Here is a 19,842-nt window from a genome sequence, read left to right as displayed (position 1 = left end):
ACAGACAGACAAGCAGGCAGGCAGGCAGGCAGGCAGGTGGAAAGACAAGACAGATCGACAGACAGACAGACAAGCAGGCAGGCAGGCAGGCAGGCAGGCAGGTGGAAAGACAAGACAGATCGACAGACAGACAGACAAGCAGGCAGGCAGGCAGGCAGGCAGGTGGAAAGACAAGACAGATCGACAGACAGACAGAGAGCAAGCTAGGAAGACAGGGCGACGAAAAGCCTGACAAACCAACAGACAAACAGGTCGACTTGTCAGTCGACAGGTAGACAAACAGGACATAAGAATAAGAATAAGAATACTTTATTATCTCATAGAGAAATTCAGGCGTGGTACATAAGGCCAAAAAAACAAATAGGTCTGTTTACGGTAACATAGGGTGAAAAAATAGGGTCGGTAGGTCGGCTTTTTTTCTGTCTTTTTTTTTTTCCATTTTTTTTCCATTTTTTTCTCTCCTCTCTATTATGTTTCACAGTTCATTTCTTCTCATCAATCCCTGTTTTTGCCCAACATAACTATAAACAGTACTTACCTCCCTTCTGTCGTCTGCTGTTTGAGCGCAAACAGCTCTATTTTGGATGCGTTTTTGTTTTTTTCAGACGATCCAAAAAAAAGATTAGGGTCGGGCCTAAAAACTAGGGTCGGTCGGGCTACCGTAAACAGACCTATTTTTTTTTTGCCTAACAATAATACAAACAGGACATTGTTTTTACATAAGACATATAGCACTATATAACAGGGCAGGTTATAAACACACCTCCCACATACCTCTCTGGCCATATACAGCCAAACAGACAGACAAAGACATAGACAGACAGACAGATAGACAGACAGCCAGCCAGACAGACAGACAAATAAATAGACAGATATTACAGATATTTACAGTCTTTTTCTGTGCTGTTCTTTTTCAACTTTGTTTTCACCCACAGTCATCTTGTTGTTTAGATTTATATAACAGACAGACAGACAGACAGGCAGACAGGCAGGCAGGCAGGCAGACAGGCAGGCAGGCAGGCAGGCAGACAGAGCAACAGACAGACAGACAGACAGACAGACAGGCAGGTAGGCAGTCAAATCAAATCAAAATCTAATCAAGGCAGACAGACAGACAGGCAGGCAGACAGATGGACGGACAGACGGACAGACCGACAGCCAGACAGACTGACAGACCTGTGATGATGGCCATGATGACGAGGACGACAAAGCCGGTGGCGGGGGTGGTGAAGGGGAACTGCAGGACGTAGGTGAACGGGACGACAGCGATACCAAACACCACCAGCACCAACATCACCAACAGCAAGTTGTAGTCCGCTGTGTACGCCTCTACCTGTATCACAACATCACCAACATCATCAACATCACCAACATCATCAACATCATCAAAGTCACCAACAGCAAGTTGTAGTCCGCTGTGTACGCCTCTACCTGTATCAAAACATCACCAACATCATCGCCATCATCAACATCACCTACAGCAAGTTGTAATCCGCTGTGTATGCCTCTACCTGTATCACAACATCACCAACATCATCAACATCACCTACAGCAAGTTGTAATCCGCTGTGTATGCCTCTACCTGTATCACAACATCACCAACAACAAGTTGTAGTCCGCTGTGTACGCCTCTACCTGTGGATTACAACATCACGAACATCATCAACATCAACAACATCACCAACAACAAGTTGTAGTCCGCTGTGTATGCCTCTACCTGTGGATTACACATCACCAACATCAACATACTCTCCGTCCCTTGCTTTAACATGGACACTTGTACTCCCAGAATTCTCTAAACGCAGCGTTTCTTAGTTTCTGAACCTAAAAAAGAGAAGCAGCATTGGTGTCATACATCATTAAACAATGTAAGCATTATATGTCTTTAAGATGTGTAGGTATCATACATGTTTAAGCCGTGTTGGTATCATACATCTTTAAGCAGTGTTCATAAAATATATTGCGTCTATTGGTGTCATAAATCGTTAAACACTGTTAGCATATGTCTTGAAGAGGTGTAGGTACCATACATCTTTAAGCGGTGTAGGTGTCATACACCTTTAAGCCCTGACCCTGACCTGGAAGGCGGCGAAGACGACGAGCAGCACAAGGCAGGGGATGAGGTAGTTGATGAGGTCCCACGCCAGTGAGGCTACCCAGAATGCCAAGGGGCCCACCCCGCTGACCACCTGCAGGTGCTTGGCGCCTGTCTGCCGCTCGCGGATGAGGAAGTAGGAGAAGGAGGCGGTGAGGAAGGCCATGCCGAACAGCATGCTGAAGCCGATGGAGAAGCCGAGCTGCAGAGCTGTGGTCATTGAGTCTTTGGCCGCCGCTAGCTCCCCCTTGGGCAGGGGGTGGTTGACTACCGTCATGGTGTGGGGGCTGCCTGTCACCTGTATCACCACTGGATGGTTTTACTTGGCTAGCTATCACCATCCCTCATCTACATCCCAGTCACACATTATTTTCCTTCCTCTCTCCCCCAAAACTACAATTTTTACTCCAACTTCCCCCCACCCCCCAAAACCAACAACAACAACAAACCAAAAAAACAACAACAAACCAAAACAACAACAACAACAACAACAACAACAAACAAACAAAAAGAAAGAAAGAAGCATGCCAATCAAGCAATTATAAGACAATCAAGAAAGTAAGTAAACTTCTTCAAACAATAGGGTTCTTAGTCCTGTTAAGACACAGACAGGCAGGGCTCACACAGCACAAAGAAATTCAACTGACCTGTCCAGCGAAGGCGCTCATAACGTAGGCCAGAGAGGCAGGCATGGCGTGGTACGGCTGACCACTGTACCAAGCTGTGACATCAACCCCCGCCGACCCGCTGGGTTCAAAATTAGCGCCAATGGCCACCCTCTTGTTGTAGGTATACAGTCCTACGTCCTGCGACAGGTTGGTGAAGAAGTAGTTGATGTTGCTGTACTGGGCGCGGTCGATGGGACGCGCCGTATCGCTGCCCGAGAAGAGAGAGGAGTAGTTGGTTGCCAGGGCGACGCTGTCCGACGTGGGAGTGAGGCCGGCGCTGTAGGCGGAGATGGTGCCGTCAAACATACCAAGGTCAAGGGTCAGGGCAGGGTCGTTGGCTTCCTTGGGTCGCACCTGGTCGGACAGAAGATGAGACACTGATGGTGAGAGAGAGAGAGAGAGAGAGAGAGAGAGAGAGAGAGAGAGAGAGAGAGAGAGAGAGAGAGAGAGAGAGAGAGAGAGAGAGAGAGAGAGAGAGAGAATTGAATTGAATTGAATTGAACTTTATTGAGAGAGGAAGAGAGAGACGCTTTGACACTTTATTGTCATTAGCTAATAAAAGCCTTATAGACAAGGTAAAACAACAATTTCTGCAGCATTCATAAAAAGGGTACTGGAACGCCGAAGAAGAAGAAGGTAAAAGAACGAAGAGGGAGAGAGAGAGAGGCAGACAGCCAGCCAGACATAGAGACAGAGACAAACAGCCAGACAACCAGCCAGCCAGACAGAGACAACCATGTATTCAGACAGATTGACAGACCTTATCGACGGTGAGGGCGGCGATTGTGAAGACCACGGGGAGAGCGAGCTGTACGATGGAGATGGTGCGGTTCCTCCAGGTGTGGATGGCTTTCTTGACAAACATGCCATAGAAGCGAGACAGATGGAGCGAGAAGTCCGTCAGCTTGTGGTAGTCGTGGTCCAGAGCCTCCTTGGCTGAACATATGTAGTCATGCACATCAACACCACACCGCCAGCACAGAGACACTGGCACTCATTTTATTATGTGGGCCAACAAACCAGGTGAAAAATAGATGTAATTGAAGAAAAAAATTGACAAATACACACGCACAAACAGACCAAAGTTGTTTAAAATTAACATAGCCCTGGCATCCACGTGATGCAACAGCACACACAAAATTGACAAATACACACGCACAAACAGACCAAAGTTGTTTAAAATTAACATAGCCCTGGCATCCACGTGATGCAACAGCACACACAAAATTGACAAAAGGTTACTCCCACATGCCCACAAAAATACCAACATCCCCCCCGCCCACAGCACAGAGCTTGTTCTCAACACCACCAGCAAAGAGAGAATGAAAGACAGAAGTCAGGGAATAAAAAGAAAGACACACACACACTAAGGCAGGAATGATTGCAAACAAACAGAAAGTGACTAAAAGGCAGGCATACAGAAAGAATGAAGACATACAGAAAGGAATGGCAAAACGATTGCTGGCTGACTAATCTTTCATACTTAAGGATTAAGGTTCTATTCAAAAATCTCGTCTTACACCTGTTCCTGCTACACCTACAACAAACAGGTAAACAAATATGGCTGCAGAATATAATAAATAAAATAAAATTACACCTTTCTCTGCCCAACCCTTTACCCGGTTAGCATCCATGTTGGTAATGAACTTGGACTCAGGACTAAGCGACTAACACAGTTTGCCTTTAATGACAGATTGTTAAAACTGACACAGTAGCACCAAAAAGTGAGAATGAGCTGAATTGCATGTACAATATCAGGAGAAATAACACTTAATTCTTTATTCTATCTGAATTCAAACAGTTATCACAAGTCTGTTAAATTCTGAATTCATGGTGCTGCTGTGTCTAATTAAACAAAGAGTAATTTCTCAAACCACTTCAGAAGTGTCTATCACAAATTAAACAAAGTGTAACACTTCAGAAGTGACAATCATTAAATAAACAAAGACAATTGTCATACCTAATACTTCAGAAGAGTCAACGACACTGCTTGGTGCAGAAGCACCGTTCATCGCCCTTCCAACGACCTTGACCTCAGGAGCACTGCCGTTGAGGTCCCCTTGGTGCGGCACTTTTTTGTCGCTTAGGTCACTGGTGTAGTTGGGGTTGACAACGCCGTCGCCCGCAGGTCTCCCGACACCATTGACTACAGGAGATTTAACAGAGACGTTGTTGAAAGCACTAGACGACTCTGTGCTGTCGTCCTCCTCCTCTGCTGACCCGCTCGCCCCCACTCTGAAACATCACACATATCACACAATATGTCACACAATATATCACACAATATAATAATAATACGCGCACACATCTCACCACAAGGCAACTCAATATACAATACACAATATATCACACAATATATCACACATATCGCACAACATATCACACATTATATCACACAATATATCACACATATCACACACAAACTGTTGAGAGCATTGGACGACTCGGTGCTGTCCTCCTCTTCCTCTGCTGCCCCGCTCGCCCCCACTCTGAAACATCACACACACACACACACAACCTGTTGGGAGTACTGGACCACACACACGCAGACTGTCCTTGTGCTAGTTTCATGGAAAACATGGACAACCGACATTTCTCAGGCTTGCGATAACAAAATTGATATGATTTGATTTGATATGATTTGATTTGATATGATTTGATTTGATGCATCCAAGACTGCATTGTGTCAATATAGTGAGTCTACTGGCTGCAACACCAAACTGTCATACATGTACACTCAAACCTTGTGAAGGAGGCTACTTTGTCCCTTCTGTTGAAAGATTGAACGTGTAAACAGATAATAGGAGAATGCCTTGTGTGAACAGTGAACGTGTGAACAGTGCATGAGGAGCACATTGTGTGAACAGTGAACAGTGCATGAAAAGCACATAGTGTGAACAGTGAATCTGTGCATAACAAGTACATTGTGTAAACATTGAACGTGTGAACAGTGCATGAGGAGCACATTGTGTGAACAGTGAACGTGTGAACAGTGCAAGAGGAGCACATTGTGTAAACAGTGAACGTGTGAACAGTGCATGAGGAGCACATTGTGTAAACAGTGAACGTGTGAACAGTGCAAGAGGAGCACATTGTGTAAACAGTGAACGTGTGAACAGTGCATGAAATGCACATAGTGTGAACAGTGAACGTGTCAACAGTGCATAACAAGTATATTGTGTGAACAGTGAACGTGTGAACAGTGCATGAAAAGGACATAGTGTGAACAGTGAACCTGTGTATTGTGCATAAGGAGCACATTACGTGAGCAGTGAACATTGCGTGACTGACTTGAGGAAGACCTCCTCCATGGTTGTGGCGCTGGCCCCAAAGCTTGTGATGCCGAGCTTGTCAAACTGTGATTCCACCACGCCGAACAGCTGGGCAAACTTCCCTGCCTCCCCCTCCGGCAGCAGGTAGGACAACTCTGCCCCGACCTCACTCTCCAGCTGGGCCCCAGTCACCTCCCTTTGCACCACCTCCGTCACCTTGGCGACGTCACACTGCGGCCCCTTCACCATCACCAGGTGGTAGCCAGCGCCTGCAAAAGTGTTTCAACGTGATTTACATCATGATATGTAACACTGAAAAAAGTGTGATAAAAAAAGATTGATCAAAAGATTTGCAAATAACCAAAGCGATGCACAACAAATGTTGTGGGGAAATAGCTCAGTCGGTAGCGCTGCTGGCTTCAAAACCAGTTGTCGCTATCGGCGTGGGTTCGATCCCCAAGTTCGGCGAGGGATTTATTTCCCAGAGTCAACGTTGTGCAGACTCTCCTCTGTGGCGGAACACACGCATGTGCACAATAAAGAACCCAAGTTCACAGCGAAAGTCTCAGGGCTTGGAAACATGAATACACACATACAGGGAAAAAACCAAAATGGGTAGCACTGCATACTGTATGGCAGCTTGGCAGTGAGAAAGCAGCCCGAATTGCCATGAGGGTAACCTTACAGGACTATATGAAATCTTATCCTTTTCTTATCTTCTCAAAAATTTAAACTTTCCTGTTTGTTGCGCAACGTTTTGTTTGAAATACAAAACCACCATTCCATTAAGAAAATGCCCTCCTTATAAAAGTCTCTACAACCATTCACGCAATAGGAAAAAACACGCACTTCAAAGAACACTATGTTCCCTTGAAGAGGAACAAAGCCCTCCCCAAACATGCAATGACCAAAGAGTTTTTGAGGAAGAGAGAGAAACCACGCACTTCACCACACACGCAGCCATCATTCATTTACCAAACCAGCATTCTCTTCACACACATGCACTGACTATAGGGTTTTTTGAGGAAGAGAAAGTACACACACACACACACACACACACACACACACACACACACACACACACACACACACACACACACACACACTGACCGTAGAGCTATTTGAGGAAGCGAAAGTACACACACACACACATCCACACACACACACACACTGACCATAGAGCTTCTTGAGGAAGAGGGAGGTGCCGCAGCACTTGATGACACCCTCGGCCATGATGGCGATGCGGTCACCCAGCAGGTCAGCCTCGTCCATGAAGTGTGTGGACAGCAGCATGGTGCGCCCTGCCCGGTGTCGCTGCAACACGTCCCACGTCTGACGCCGCGCTGCCGGGTCCATGCCAGACGTCGGCTCGTCAAGGATCACAATCTGCAGCCAGTATACTTATTATAAAGCCTGTTTATTTTTGTATTGTATTTGTAAGGAGTGTATGTGTGTATGAATCATACCCACACCAGGACAATTGTTACCAATGGGTGTAACGCTATATGGTGAAATAAATTCTTGTTCTTGTTGTTCAGGAAGATACGCAAGTGAGACAGCCCACAGACACATATATGCCACATTTTACTGTATAGAGAGACATACATATCAATTTATACTGTGGCAAATCATACATCTGTTACAATCAACTACGTTTAAAAAAAAACTCAATCCTATTGCAATGATACAACACACACAGACAAAGGTAGACAGATGGACAGAAACAGATGGACAGAGACAGATGAACAGACAGACATAAGCAACAGACATAAGCAAAAGCTAATTATATATACAACCACGACTATAAACTATAATTCACTTGCACTTGAAATCTCTCGTCACAATATTACTCTGACTCGGCACATTCGTACCCCTTTCATAGCTAACACAAACACTGGAGACATACCCGACAAAGCACCCACCTTTGACCCCCCGATGAGGGCAATGCCGACACTCAGCTTGCGTTTCTGACCCCCTGACAGTGTGCCGGCTCGCGCCTGTCGCTTGGTCTCCAGCCCAACCTCTTTGGCCATCGCAGCTACCTCCTCGGCTATCTCCTTCTTGGGGCAGCCCTTCAGCTGTACGTGGAACACACAGTGTTACAGTAAAGTCATGGCCTACAGCTGTAAGGAGAACACAGTGTTACAGTGAAGTCATGGCCTACAGCTGTAAGGAGAACACAGTGTTACAGTAAAGTCATGGCCTACAGCTGTAAGGGGAACACAGTGTTACAGTAAAGTCATGGCCTTCAGCTGTAAGGGGAACACAGTGTTACAGTAAAGTCATGGTCTACAGTTGTAAGAACACAGTGTTACAGTAAAGTCATGGCCCACAGCTGTAAGGGGAACACAGTGTTACAGTAAAGTCATGGCCTACAGCTGTAAGGGGAACACAGTGTTACAGTAAAGTCATGGCCCACAGCTGTAAGGGGAACACAGTGTTACAGTAAAGTCATGGCCCACAGCTGTAAGGGGAACACAGTGTTACAGTAAAGTCATGGCCCACAGCTGTAAGGGGAACACAGTGTTACAGTAAAGTCATGGCCTTCAGCTGTGAGGGGAACACTGTGTTACAGTAAAGTCATGGCCCACAGCTGTAAGGGGAACACAGTGTTACAGTAAAGTCATGGCCCACAGCTGTAAGGGGAACACAGTGTTACAGTAAAGTCATGGCCCACAGCTGTAAGGGGAACACAGTGTTACAGTAAAGTCATGGCCCACAGCTGTAAGGGGAACACAGTGTTACAGTAAAGTCATGGCCCACAGTTGTAAGGGGAACACAGTGTTACAGTAAAGTCATGGCCTACAGCTGTAAGGGGAACACAGTGTTACAGTAAAGTCATGGCCCACAGCTGTAAGGGGAACACAGTGTTACAGTAAAGTCATGGCCTACAGCTGTAAGGGGAACACAGTGTTACCGTAAAGTCATGGCCCACAGCTGTAAGGGGAACACAGTGTTACAGTAAAGTCATGTCCTACAGCTGTAAGGGGAACACAGTGTTACAGTAGTCATGGCCCACAGCTGTAAGGGGAACACAGTGTTACAGTAAAGTCATGGCAGTTCAGCTGTGAGGGGAACACTGTGTTACAGTAAAATCATGGCCCACAGCTGTAAGGGGAACACAGTGTTACAGTAAAGTCATGGCCTACAGCTGTAAGGGGAACACAGTGTTACAGTAAAGTCATGGCCCACAGCTGTAAGGGGAACACAGTGTTACAGTAAAGTCATGGCCCACAGCTGTAAGGGGAACACAGTGTTACAGTAAAGTCATGGCCCACAGCTGTAAGGGGAACACAGTGTTACAGTAAAGTCATGGCCTACAGCTGTAAGGGGAACACAGTGTTACAGTAAAGTCATGGCCCACAGCTGTAAGGGGAACACAGTGTTATATTAAAGTCATGGCCCACAGTTGTAAGGGGAACACAGTGTTACAGTAAAGTCATGGCCCACAGCTGTAAGGGGAACACAGTGTTACAGTAAAGTCATGGCCCACAGCTGTAAGGGGAACACAGTGTTACAGTAAAGTCATGGCCTACAGCTGTAAGGGGAACACAGTGTTACAGTAAAGTCATGGCCTACAGCTGTAAGGGGAACACAGTGTTACAGTAAAGTCATTGCCCACAGCTGTAAGAGGAACACAGTGTTACAGTAAAGTCATGGCCTACAGCTGTAAGGGGAACACAGTGTTACAGTAAAGTCATGGCCTACAGCTGTAAGGGGAACACAGTGTTACAGTAAAGTCATGGCCCACAGCTGTAAGGGGAACACAGTGTTACAGTAAAGTCATGGCCTACAGCTGTAAGGGGAACACAGTGTTACAGTAAAGTCATGGCCTACAGCTGTAAGGGGAACACAGTGTTACAGTAAAGTCATGGCCCACAGCTGTAAGGGGAACACAGTGTTACAGTAAAGTCATGGCCCACAGCTGTAAGGGGAACACAGTGTTACAGTAAAGTCATGGCCTACAGCTGTAAGGGGAACACAGTGTTACAGTAAAGTCATGGCCTACAGCTGTAAGGGGAACACAGTGTTACAGTAAAGTCATGGCAGTTCAGCTGTGAGGGGAACACTGTGTTACAGTATATGGTACTTTGATCAAGATGATACTATGATGTATCCTGGCATCCTGTTGGTGGAGGCACGTACGCTAAAAGCAATATATTTTTTTCCAAAAAACAATGACAGAATAAGCTTGAATTTCACAATCTATGTGTCATGCAAAGCAACTTGATACAGTTGTGCACACACGACTCACTCTGGCAAAGAAAGTGAGATGTTCATCGACCGTGAGAGACTCAAACAGGATGTTGTGCTGCGGACACAGCCCCAGGTTGCTGCGCACGCTGTTGATGTCGGTGCGGATGTCAAAACCGTTCACGTATGCTGTGCCCGACGACGGGGGCAGGAAACCTGTGACATGGCAAGATTGATTACATGTTATACATGTTGTAACCATTAACATGCGGTTTGAAAGTAATACATGTAATACATACAACCATTAACATGCGAACTGAAAGTAAACGCAACTGCTTATTGGATGACTCAGAACTCAGAACTCAGAACTTTATTACATAAGGATAAAGGTTTTAGGCTTAGCCTAATCTTCCAACCTGTCCTTGGAACATATACAAAGAATAATTGTAAACAAAAACAAAGACTGCGCACATACCTCATCAAAGTATTAAACTAATAAAACATCAAAATAATGGTCGAGTATAAACATACAAAATATTGGACTCACAAAGTCATATAAAACAAAACCAAATACAAACAAACGTAAATGTTTTTTACATTTCTTAAAAAAGTACAGCAATGTATTGCCGAACAGGGCCATGTATACAGGCAGCTAAAGTTTCAAGAAGAAGGGGGAGGGGGACGAGGGATTACACATTCAGATTAACTACATATACAATATTTAAAAAACAAACAAACACTTAAGAGCATTGCATACATTATCCGAGTACACAATGGAAACTAAACATCAGGGACAGTTTATAGTGTGATCAAATGTGTGTGCAACTGCCTTTTAAAGGCCTTTAATGATGCGGATCGTTTGATTTCTATTGGCAAAGAATTCCACAGAGATGATCCTGAAAAAGCTAAGCTGGATTTATAAAGATCTATACGAGGAATTGGAGGAAGTAAATTTTGAGACCCATACCTCTTCGTAACATGTGTAAAATAGGATTGCACATAACTGGGCACATCACCAAAGCAAGAAAGGCAAAGAATAAAGAGGAGATGATGAGATACACAGAGAGAAAAGAAGACGGGTTAACAGACTGGTTACAACCCAGCATAACAGGTTTGGCAAGAAAAGAAAAGAAAAGAAAAGATAACAAGTCGCGCAAGGCGAAAATACAATATTCAGTCAAGCTGTCGAACTCACAGAATGAAACTGAACGCACTGCAATTTTTCAGCAAGACCGTATACTCGTAGCATCGTCAGTCCACCGCTCGTGGCAAAGGCAGTGAAATTGACAAGAAGAGCGGGGTAGTAGTTGCGCTGAGAAGGATAGCACGCTTTTCTGTACCTCTCTTCGTTTTAACTTTCTGAGCGTGTTTTTAATCCAAACATATCATATCTATATGTTTTTGGAATCAAGAACCGACAAGGAATAAGATGAAAGTGTTTTTAAATTGATTTCGAAAATTTAATTTTGATCATAATTTTTATATTTTTAATTTTCAGAGCTTGTTTTTAATCCAAATATAACATATTTATATGTTTTTGGAATCAGAAAATGATGAAGAATAAGATGAACGTAAATTTGGATCGTTTTATATTTTTTTTATTTTTTTTTTACAATTTTCAGATTTTTAATGACCAAAGTCATCAATTAATTTTTAAGCCACCAAGCTGAAATGCAATACCGAAGTCAGGCCTTCGTCGAAGATTGCTTTGCCAAAATTTCAATCAATTTGATTGAAAAACAAGTCGCGTAAGGCGAAAATACAACATTTAGTCAAGTAGCTGTCGAACTCACAGAATGAAACTGAACGCAATGCAACGCAGCAAGACCGTATACTCGTAGCATCGTCAGTCCACCGCTCATGGCAAAGGCAGTGAAACTGACAAGAAGAGCGGGGTAGTAGTTGCGCTGAGAAGGATAGCACGCTTTTCTGCACCTCTCTTCGTTTTAACTTTCTGAGCGTGTTTTCAATCCAAACATATCATATCTATATGTTTTTGGAATCAGGAACCGACAAGGAATAAGATGAAAGTGTTTTTAAATTGATTTCAAAAATTTAATTTTGATCATAATTTTTATATTTTTAATTTTCAGAGCTTGTTTTTAATCCAAATATAACATATTTATATGTTTTTGGAATCAGAAAATGATGGAGAATAAGATGAACGTAAATTTGGATCGTTTTATAACAAAAATAATTTTTTTACAATTTTCAGATTTTTAATGACCAAAGTCATTAATTAATTTTTAAGCCACCAAGCTGAAATGCAATACCGAAGTCCGGGCTTCGTCGGAGATTACTTGACCAAAATTTCAACCAATTTGGTTGAAAAATGAGAGCGTGACAGTGCCGCCTCAACTTTCACGAAAAGCCGGATATGACGTCATCAAAGACATTTATCAAAAAAATGAAAAAAACGTCTTAGGATATCATACCCAGGAACTCTCATGTCAAATTTCATAAAGATCGGTCCAGTAGTTTAGTCTGAATCGCTCTACACACACACACAGACAGACAGACACACACACATACACCACGACCCTCGTCTCGATTCCCCCCTCTATGTTAAAACATTTAGTCAAAACTTGACTAAATGTAATGAGGGTGTGACAGTGCCGCCTCATTTTTTACAAAAAGCCGGATATGACGTCATCAAAGGTATTTATCGAAAAAAAGAAAAAAACGTCCGGGGATATCATTCCCAGGAACCCTCATGTAAAATTTCATAAAGATCGGTCCAGTAGTTTGGTCTGAATCGCTCTACACACACACACACACGCACAGACAGACACAGACACAGACACATACACACACCACGACCCTCGTCTCGATTCCTCCTCTATGTTAAAACATTTAGTCAAAACTTGACTAAATGTAACAAACAAAAAACACACCAAATTGCAGTCACGTTTCTTTCAGCAACAAAAGATGAGAGCATAGGGATGGGTGGAAAATAGGGAAGAATCAATCCGCCAATGACTACTTACCTGTAAGCATAGACATGGTGGTTGTCTTCCCTGCCCCGTTGTGACCCAGCAAGACAGTTATCTGCCCTTCGTATATCGTCAGCATCGAGTCCTTCACAGCTACTTTGCCCTTGCCAAATGCCTGTTTTAAGAAACACACAGTTTGTCGTTTTCATCTACCATCACACGAAATAAAAATAAAGCATTCAAGCCATAAGTATGACAAAAGTGTTCACATTCCTTCAAGTCAATACTGTAGTCATGCATCTTGCTTTGAAAAATCCCTTGTTAGTATTTGTGCCCATAAAACATATCACACGGTACACTACATTGGGTGTGCACGTTAAAGATCCCACGATTGACAAAAGGGTCTTTCCTGGCAAAATTGCTTAGGCACAGTTAATAATTGTCTACCTATACCCGTGTGACTTGGAATAATAGGCCGTGAAAGGTAAATATGCGCCGAAATGGCTGCAATTACTGGCCGTATAAAATTTCATCTCACACGGCATCACTGCAGAGCGCCTAGAACTGTACCCACGGAATATGCGCGATATAAGCCTCATATTGATTGATTGATTGATTGATTGGTTGCACAATAATTGTTCAGGTTGTTAAAAGCTCTTTTCTTAAATTGGAATTTTCATTTGTGCTAAAGATACAAACAATTTTCAAATGAATGAGTATTTAATTAAATAACAAGAAATTCCTCCGAGGTAGGAAAAACACCCCCGTTGGTCAAAGGGAAATAACCATTCTCACTGCCACCAACTGAGAAGGTTATTTCCCTTTGACCATTAATATGTCCCTCTATAAGTCCTTGTAGAATCTTAATCCACCAATAACTCCCTAACCGTGTGTTTGACTGGTCCCAATTTTTGTAAGGACCGTCTCAGGAATGTATAGAACCTGTTCACCAAGTTTGGTGACGATCGGTCCGTTCATTCTTGAGATCTATATGCGAACACAAACAAACAAACAAACAAACAAACACATCGACCGAATCCTATACACACCAATAACTCCCTAACCGTGTGTTTGACTGGTCCCAATTTTTGTAAGGACCGTCTCAGGAATGTATAGAACCTGTTCACCAAGTTTGGTGATGATCGGTCCGTTCATTCTTGAGATCTATATGCGAACACAAACAAACAAACAAACACATGGACCGAATCCTATACACACCCCTATACCGGGGGTGTAATTAAGTCAGTCAGTCAGTCAGCTAGTAGTCCTAGTAGGTAAATAATTAAGAAAGAAATTAAATAAATAGATAGTAACTTACAATGTAAATCCATGAATAAGTGTAAGTGAAATAAGAGACACAATTTTAACACTCAGCGATGGAATGAAATACATGCAACAGTTCTGACCTTTCTCAGATGCACCATGCTGATGCCCACGGGCAGGCCTGTAGGGTCGCGCTCAAAGTGCCGACTGTCATGGCCGCCGCGTGACTCCTGCAGAGAGAACTTGCGCTTCCTCCTCCCACCACACCAGTACGACGACTGTGAACACAAAATAATAGAACACTCATTACTTTACTTGAGATAAGTTCATTATCTGTTTCACAAGTGTTTGTCTGTCTCCTTCAAAGACCTAGCTTCTGGGTCCACATTCTAGAAAGTGTAACGTTTTGTTTTGTCAATAATAAACGTTCCAATTACCTACCATTCTTGGTTTTTTTATTTAGAATTTTAAAACGTTGGCAGTCTATCTGTTGTTTTTTTTAATTTAATTTTTTTTTGTTTTTTTTGTTTTTTTGTAAACTGTCCCAAAACTTGTTTCTTGTCCCGGTGTGCTCTCATACTGCCCTGTCTCTGCATTCACTGCTCTATCCACATCTGAATTTTGTTCCGCTGCCAGACCTTTTGATTTTACAGACGCTCCAGGAAGGGATGTCGGTTCTCTGGTTTTGGATATAACACTCAGAGACTTAGAGAAAACGGCATCACACTCAGAGACATTGTACCCAGTGGAGTAGTCTCTATCTGGGGGAGGGCTAGTTAATAAAAACAAAAGCTTGATTGCATGCCTATATGCTACAACCCTTGTAAAATAAAATTTCAAAAATAAATTTTGATTTAATTAATATACTTACCAACTCACATAGATAGCATTAACTTCAGTTAAAGTGCTAGGACACTGAACTACGCTTCACCCCAAAGGGGAAGCAACCCCCTAAAAAAGAACGGCCTTGACCTATAACCCAAGCTATACAAGAGTCGAGGTCATACCGTCACGTGACCTATCACGCGTGACTCAACCGCCGCCATGTTGAAAGCTCACTCCCATTGAAGAGATCTGTTCATTTTTAGGGAAACCCTAAGCAATAACTTCGTTTTGCGATAAGACATTGAAGCACTCTTACATGGCAACATGGGGAAATAATTCTGAAACAAAAACCGTATGCCATATAAGGCATGGTCCTTGGTGGTTATTTCACTACCGGTGTACTGCGCCTGCGCAGGATGTATACCGGTGAACCTCATTCCGTATTGAAAAACATACCCCTTTAAAAAATTTGCGGGGCAGGCTGGGAGGGAATTCAGTATGTGAGTTGGTAAGTATATTAATTAAATCAAAATTTATTTTTGAAATTTTATATTAAATTACATATTCTTACGCAACTCACATAGATAGCAGATTGCTAATTTAGGTGGTGGGCAAATGAACTCACAGTTAACATCTTGCAAGTATCTGGCCTGTAGCTACAATAGCTGGCAAACCGAAATTTCTGTTCTGCCGAGCACCAGATACGTCCCCAGGAAAACATAAAAAGACATCTTCTGCAGAAGATGTCTAGTAGATGTGTACTAAAATAGCGGGTACTTAAAATACCCCGCCGATAGAAACTCATGACTACGTCCTTGAACGTTCAATGAGCTGCATTCATGACTTATGTAAGTCTCTCAGACTTGAGAACAGGTAAAGAAGAGGCCTACACTCTGACCTCTTGAGCCCGTGCTGCCTGAAAAGGGAGGACTGACTGCCCCCCCCCCCTTTTTTCTTGCCACCACTGTAGGCATGCCTAATCAATGTGGCAGTCCATTTAGTTAAGGTTGACTTCACTAAATCATTGCCTCTAGAAGAGGCTAATTTTGTCAAGGATTAAACAATCCGAACTCAAAACCTCCAAAACTAGGAGCAAGTCCCAAGTCGGGACTGGAGATTTGCTTTCAGCCAACCAAAGGGAGGTTCCCTTTAATCACACTGGCTACAAAGAACCCAAGTGAAAATATTTTGCGACCTAGCTGTGTCAGTGCAACTGACATCACATAAAGTCTTAATTCAGAGACGTGGGAGAAAATTCGGAAAGCCAGGATAGATGGTTCGCCACCCGCATTGAACGGAGAGAAGTGGAGTTCTTTCCGTTAATATACGCCATTAGTTCCAAGCCAGTCAAAGTGACACAAAAGCGAAGACGCTGAACCCCTAAGAAATCTCTAGACCAGATCCAGAGTTGGGGCAGAAGCCCCTGAGCGTCTCAATGCTTCCCGTACAGTAGACACCCGTGTGGCTCGAGTGTAAAAAAACAGCGCCCTCTTGCCAGCCTAAAGGACTGGCAACCAAGATTGAAAGGGCCCATAATGTGCGACCAACAGGCCGCTCAAAGTAAAGTCTGGAGTATTATCCGGGAACAGGGAGACGAACATTTAGCAGAAGGTGATAGTACCAAGAGGCAAAACTTCTATCAGCGGCTTCTCCAAATTCACCAGAAGGAGTAGAAGCGCGTAGTGAGATAGAGTCCAATCCGAGTGGGCATTCTTGGCCGACTGACTAGAGTCTGCCAATACATAGAGCCTCTCAGAAAGGTACTTCACTGCTAATAAGATCTCGTGGTGGTAAAAACCACATCAAAACCTCGCATGCTCGCTGAGGCAGTGATAGGGAGCGAGATGCCACCCCCTGCTTATTGAGATAAAAGACCACTGTGGTGTTGTCTGATTGAATCAACACATGTTCTCCCCTGACAAGGGGAAAGAATTCCACAAGAGACAGAACTGCTTCGCTGGTGGAGAGAGAACCAACGGGAACGCCCTGCATGAGCAGTGGTGTGAGAATCCAAAGATTGGTTGTGTCTGTGAACCAGACAGGAAAAGACACTAACATGTTCCAGCTCTTCATTTGATTGCTTAGAAAACGAAACCAGAGCCCTGAAGATCTGAATTAAATAAAAAGTAGCCACTTCCGATCTATTTTGTATATCCAAAGGTGGAAGTAAACATAGGCACGATCTATAAGTGACCCAACAGGAAGGGCCCCAGTGCCTCCCTCAATAAAGTGGGAGTTCTAATCGCCCCTCCAGCCGTTGTGGGAAAACACAGAGGCAGAGAGAAGAGTGGAGCCGAACGCTAAGACTCCAGTTGACAAGTGCCAAGAGTATGCATGAAAGCGTGCTATTGTTTGCCCACTGAACCCTACCGCTAAATCGCCTCGAGGAGATAAGTGGTGGGTATTTGGCAACGTGCCATGCCGAGAAGAAGATAAAAACCAAAGCTGAGAACGGCCAGCTTAGCGCTTTTCTCTGATAAGAGAAGCCGAGGCCTGCCGTGGGCTTTTCCTTTTGCTGTGAGATTCTCTCTGTTAGAGAAGAGTCCGCGTGCAAAGAAGAGGATTCGCAAAGAAAACCCTCGAGCAAGGAAGAGATTTAAGTCTCACCGACAGAACAATACTGTCGGCCGAGGCCTTTTCCCAGACGAACAGCCTCGCAAAGCTAAACCCTTTGTATATGTGTCCCGACAGAACACAAAGGCATCCCGTGAGTACGAAACCGCACAAGGGAAAGAACGAATCAAAGTCTTGTACCAAGACGCGGATAACAGACAGAAGAGCGGCCACAATCTTCCACAGCCAGGAGATCATTGTTCTTGAAAACAGACAGTTTCTCCTTGCTATGAACATTAAGATGTATGATCGACAAGTACGGTGCAACCGGAAGCGGTTCCGTAGTACGAAGAAAAGAATAAACTAAGTTCTTAGGCTTGGTGTAACCTAGGCCTACGGATATCGCTCAGCGAGTGAAGCGTTACTTGCGCGGGTGACGCAAGCGAAAGCAACGCCGCAACGCTGCCCACAAAGGAAGTGATGGAAAAGGAGAATCATATGAGAAAACTTCCACAAGGTCAAATTCTAGAGCCAGACAAGAAAGCGTCCCTGCGTGTGTAAACCGCATGTGCATAAAACCGTGCCGCAACAGACATTGTTCGGCTGAAACCTTAGCCAAAGAGGCCAGGAGTATGAGGACGTCTTTCACGCTAGAGTCGTTTCGAAAATCGAAAGGATTCAACGACACCGCGACCGACCGCGAAAGAGATCGAAGAAGTGTCTCTGAAAGAGACGCAAGTTCCAACGAGTATCTTCCCGTCTCCTCCAAACCAAGTAATGCGCCTTCAGAGTAAGCACAAGTTTTGTCCAGACGATAGACATCCTCCCTGAGATTAGCCAACTCCGGAGTGACCGGAAGCGGTGCACTCGGCAAAGCGTAAGTCTCAAAAAGACTGTGATGACGACGGGAGAGAGCAAACTTGCGTGAATGAAACGAAGTGCTCGCTTCCGTAACTGGTCTGAGGCAAGCCATGGCTGAGCAGCATCAGGAGCCTGACCGTGTGCAGCCAGTAAAGGCACAGTATCCACAGGCAAGCTATTCTCAGAACCCGAAGTTCTAGCCAGCACCTTGGAAAGTTCGTAAGCAACAGAAGGAGACTCGCTAAAACGATATCCCTGAACTTCCGTTAAAGCAGGGCGGAAATCACCCACCACTGAGGGTGGTGGTGCCGCAGAGCTTGTCATAGCTGTCACCCCTTCAGCGAAGTACTTGGCAGACACCTGAGCTGCAGTAACCATAGCTGGTTAAAGTTTGAGTGACAACTTGACATCAACTTCCTCCTCAGAAACTGAGTGAGAATCGTCGAACTCCGAATCTGCTGAGGCTGGACCGTGAAAGTCGCTGTGACTAGCTGCGTCACTAAAACGATCCACCACAGGCGAGGCTGATTGCAAAACGGAAGAACCGTGCAAAGCCTGCCCGAAAGCAGCTTCCTGCCCAAAAGGAGGAAGTTGAGACATGTACACATTCACCGAGACATAAAAGTCTGCCCGTGAGTACATCTGTCTCGTTGTCCGGTGTCGACCCCCCGTGAGTTCCGCCTCTTAAAAAGAGCGATAGCCTCCGGGAGAGTCGAACTTTCACTCCCCAGCCTCAGCGGGGGAGCTACTAGTTCCGGCCCAACTTGTTGTCCGGTGTTGACCCCCCGTGAGTTCCGCCTCTTAAAAAAAAGAGCGATAGCCTCCGGGAAAGTCAAACTTTCACCCCCCAGCCGCGGCGGGGGGGCTACTAGTTCCGGCCCAACTTGAACACTTTCACCAGAGAACCTGGCTACCGGTGAACTTGACTAACCTGTAGAGCGTGAAAGCTCCTCGTATGAAGTAAACACACTCCTCTGCGTGCGCGTCAGCCGAAGTGACTGTGCATGAAGGCGGAACCTCGATGCGTGACAAAAAACCACGTCGCCCACTCCCGCCGGGAGCGAGCGCAAACTCGACGAATGGTAACATGTTATACATTTGGGTCGAAAACATCTCAAAAAGGGAAGAAAAACCATCTTTAACACAAGTATTCTTTCCCACTGCGTTTGCCTTTGGCT

The 19,842-nt window shown here is 44.5% G+C and overlaps 1 protein-coding gene across 2 annotated transcripts in view; it reads right to left on the bottom strand.

Moving 5' to 3' along the window:
* The window catches only part of LOC138965186 (phospholipid-transporting ATPase ABCA3-like), a 62,801-nt gene that overhangs the window by 8,456 nt on the left and 34,503 nt on the right, over positions 1 to 19,842 (bottom strand). For both annotated transcript variants that reach the window (XM_070337306.1, XM_070337305.1), the window contains exons 10-20: positions 14,569 to 14,703; positions 13,217 to 13,337; positions 10,291 to 10,445; positions 7,958 to 8,113; positions 7,211 to 7,421; positions 6,055 to 6,304; positions 4,724 to 4,998; positions 3,524 to 3,699; positions 2,743 to 3,117; positions 2,079 to 2,393; positions 1,177 to 1,333 (exon numbers count right to left, since the gene is read on the bottom strand). In XM_070337306.1, coding sequence (XP_070193407.1) covers positions 1,177 to 1,333; positions 2,079 to 2,393; positions 2,743 to 3,117; positions 3,524 to 3,699; positions 4,724 to 4,998; positions 6,055 to 6,304; positions 7,211 to 7,421; positions 7,958 to 8,113; positions 10,291 to 10,445; positions 13,217 to 13,337; positions 14,569 to 14,703 — 2,326 coding nt within the window. The remainder of the gene's footprint in view (positions 1 to 1,176; positions 1,334 to 2,078; positions 2,394 to 2,742; positions 3,118 to 3,523; positions 3,700 to 4,723; positions 4,999 to 6,054; positions 6,305 to 7,210; positions 7,422 to 7,957; positions 8,114 to 10,290; positions 10,446 to 13,216; positions 13,338 to 14,568; positions 14,704 to 19,842) is intronic.

This window comes from Littorina saxatilis, linkage group LG4, assembly GCF_037325665.1.
Source record: "Littorina saxatilis isolate snail1 linkage group LG4, US_GU_Lsax_2.0, whole genome shotgun sequence".
NCBI classification, from domain to species: domain Eukaryota; kingdom Metazoa; phylum Mollusca; class Gastropoda; order Littorinimorpha; family Littorinidae; genus Littorina; species Littorina saxatilis.
The sequence above is the reverse complement of the archived record's forward strand: the minus strand, read 5'-3'. Positions and strand labels throughout refer to the sequence as shown.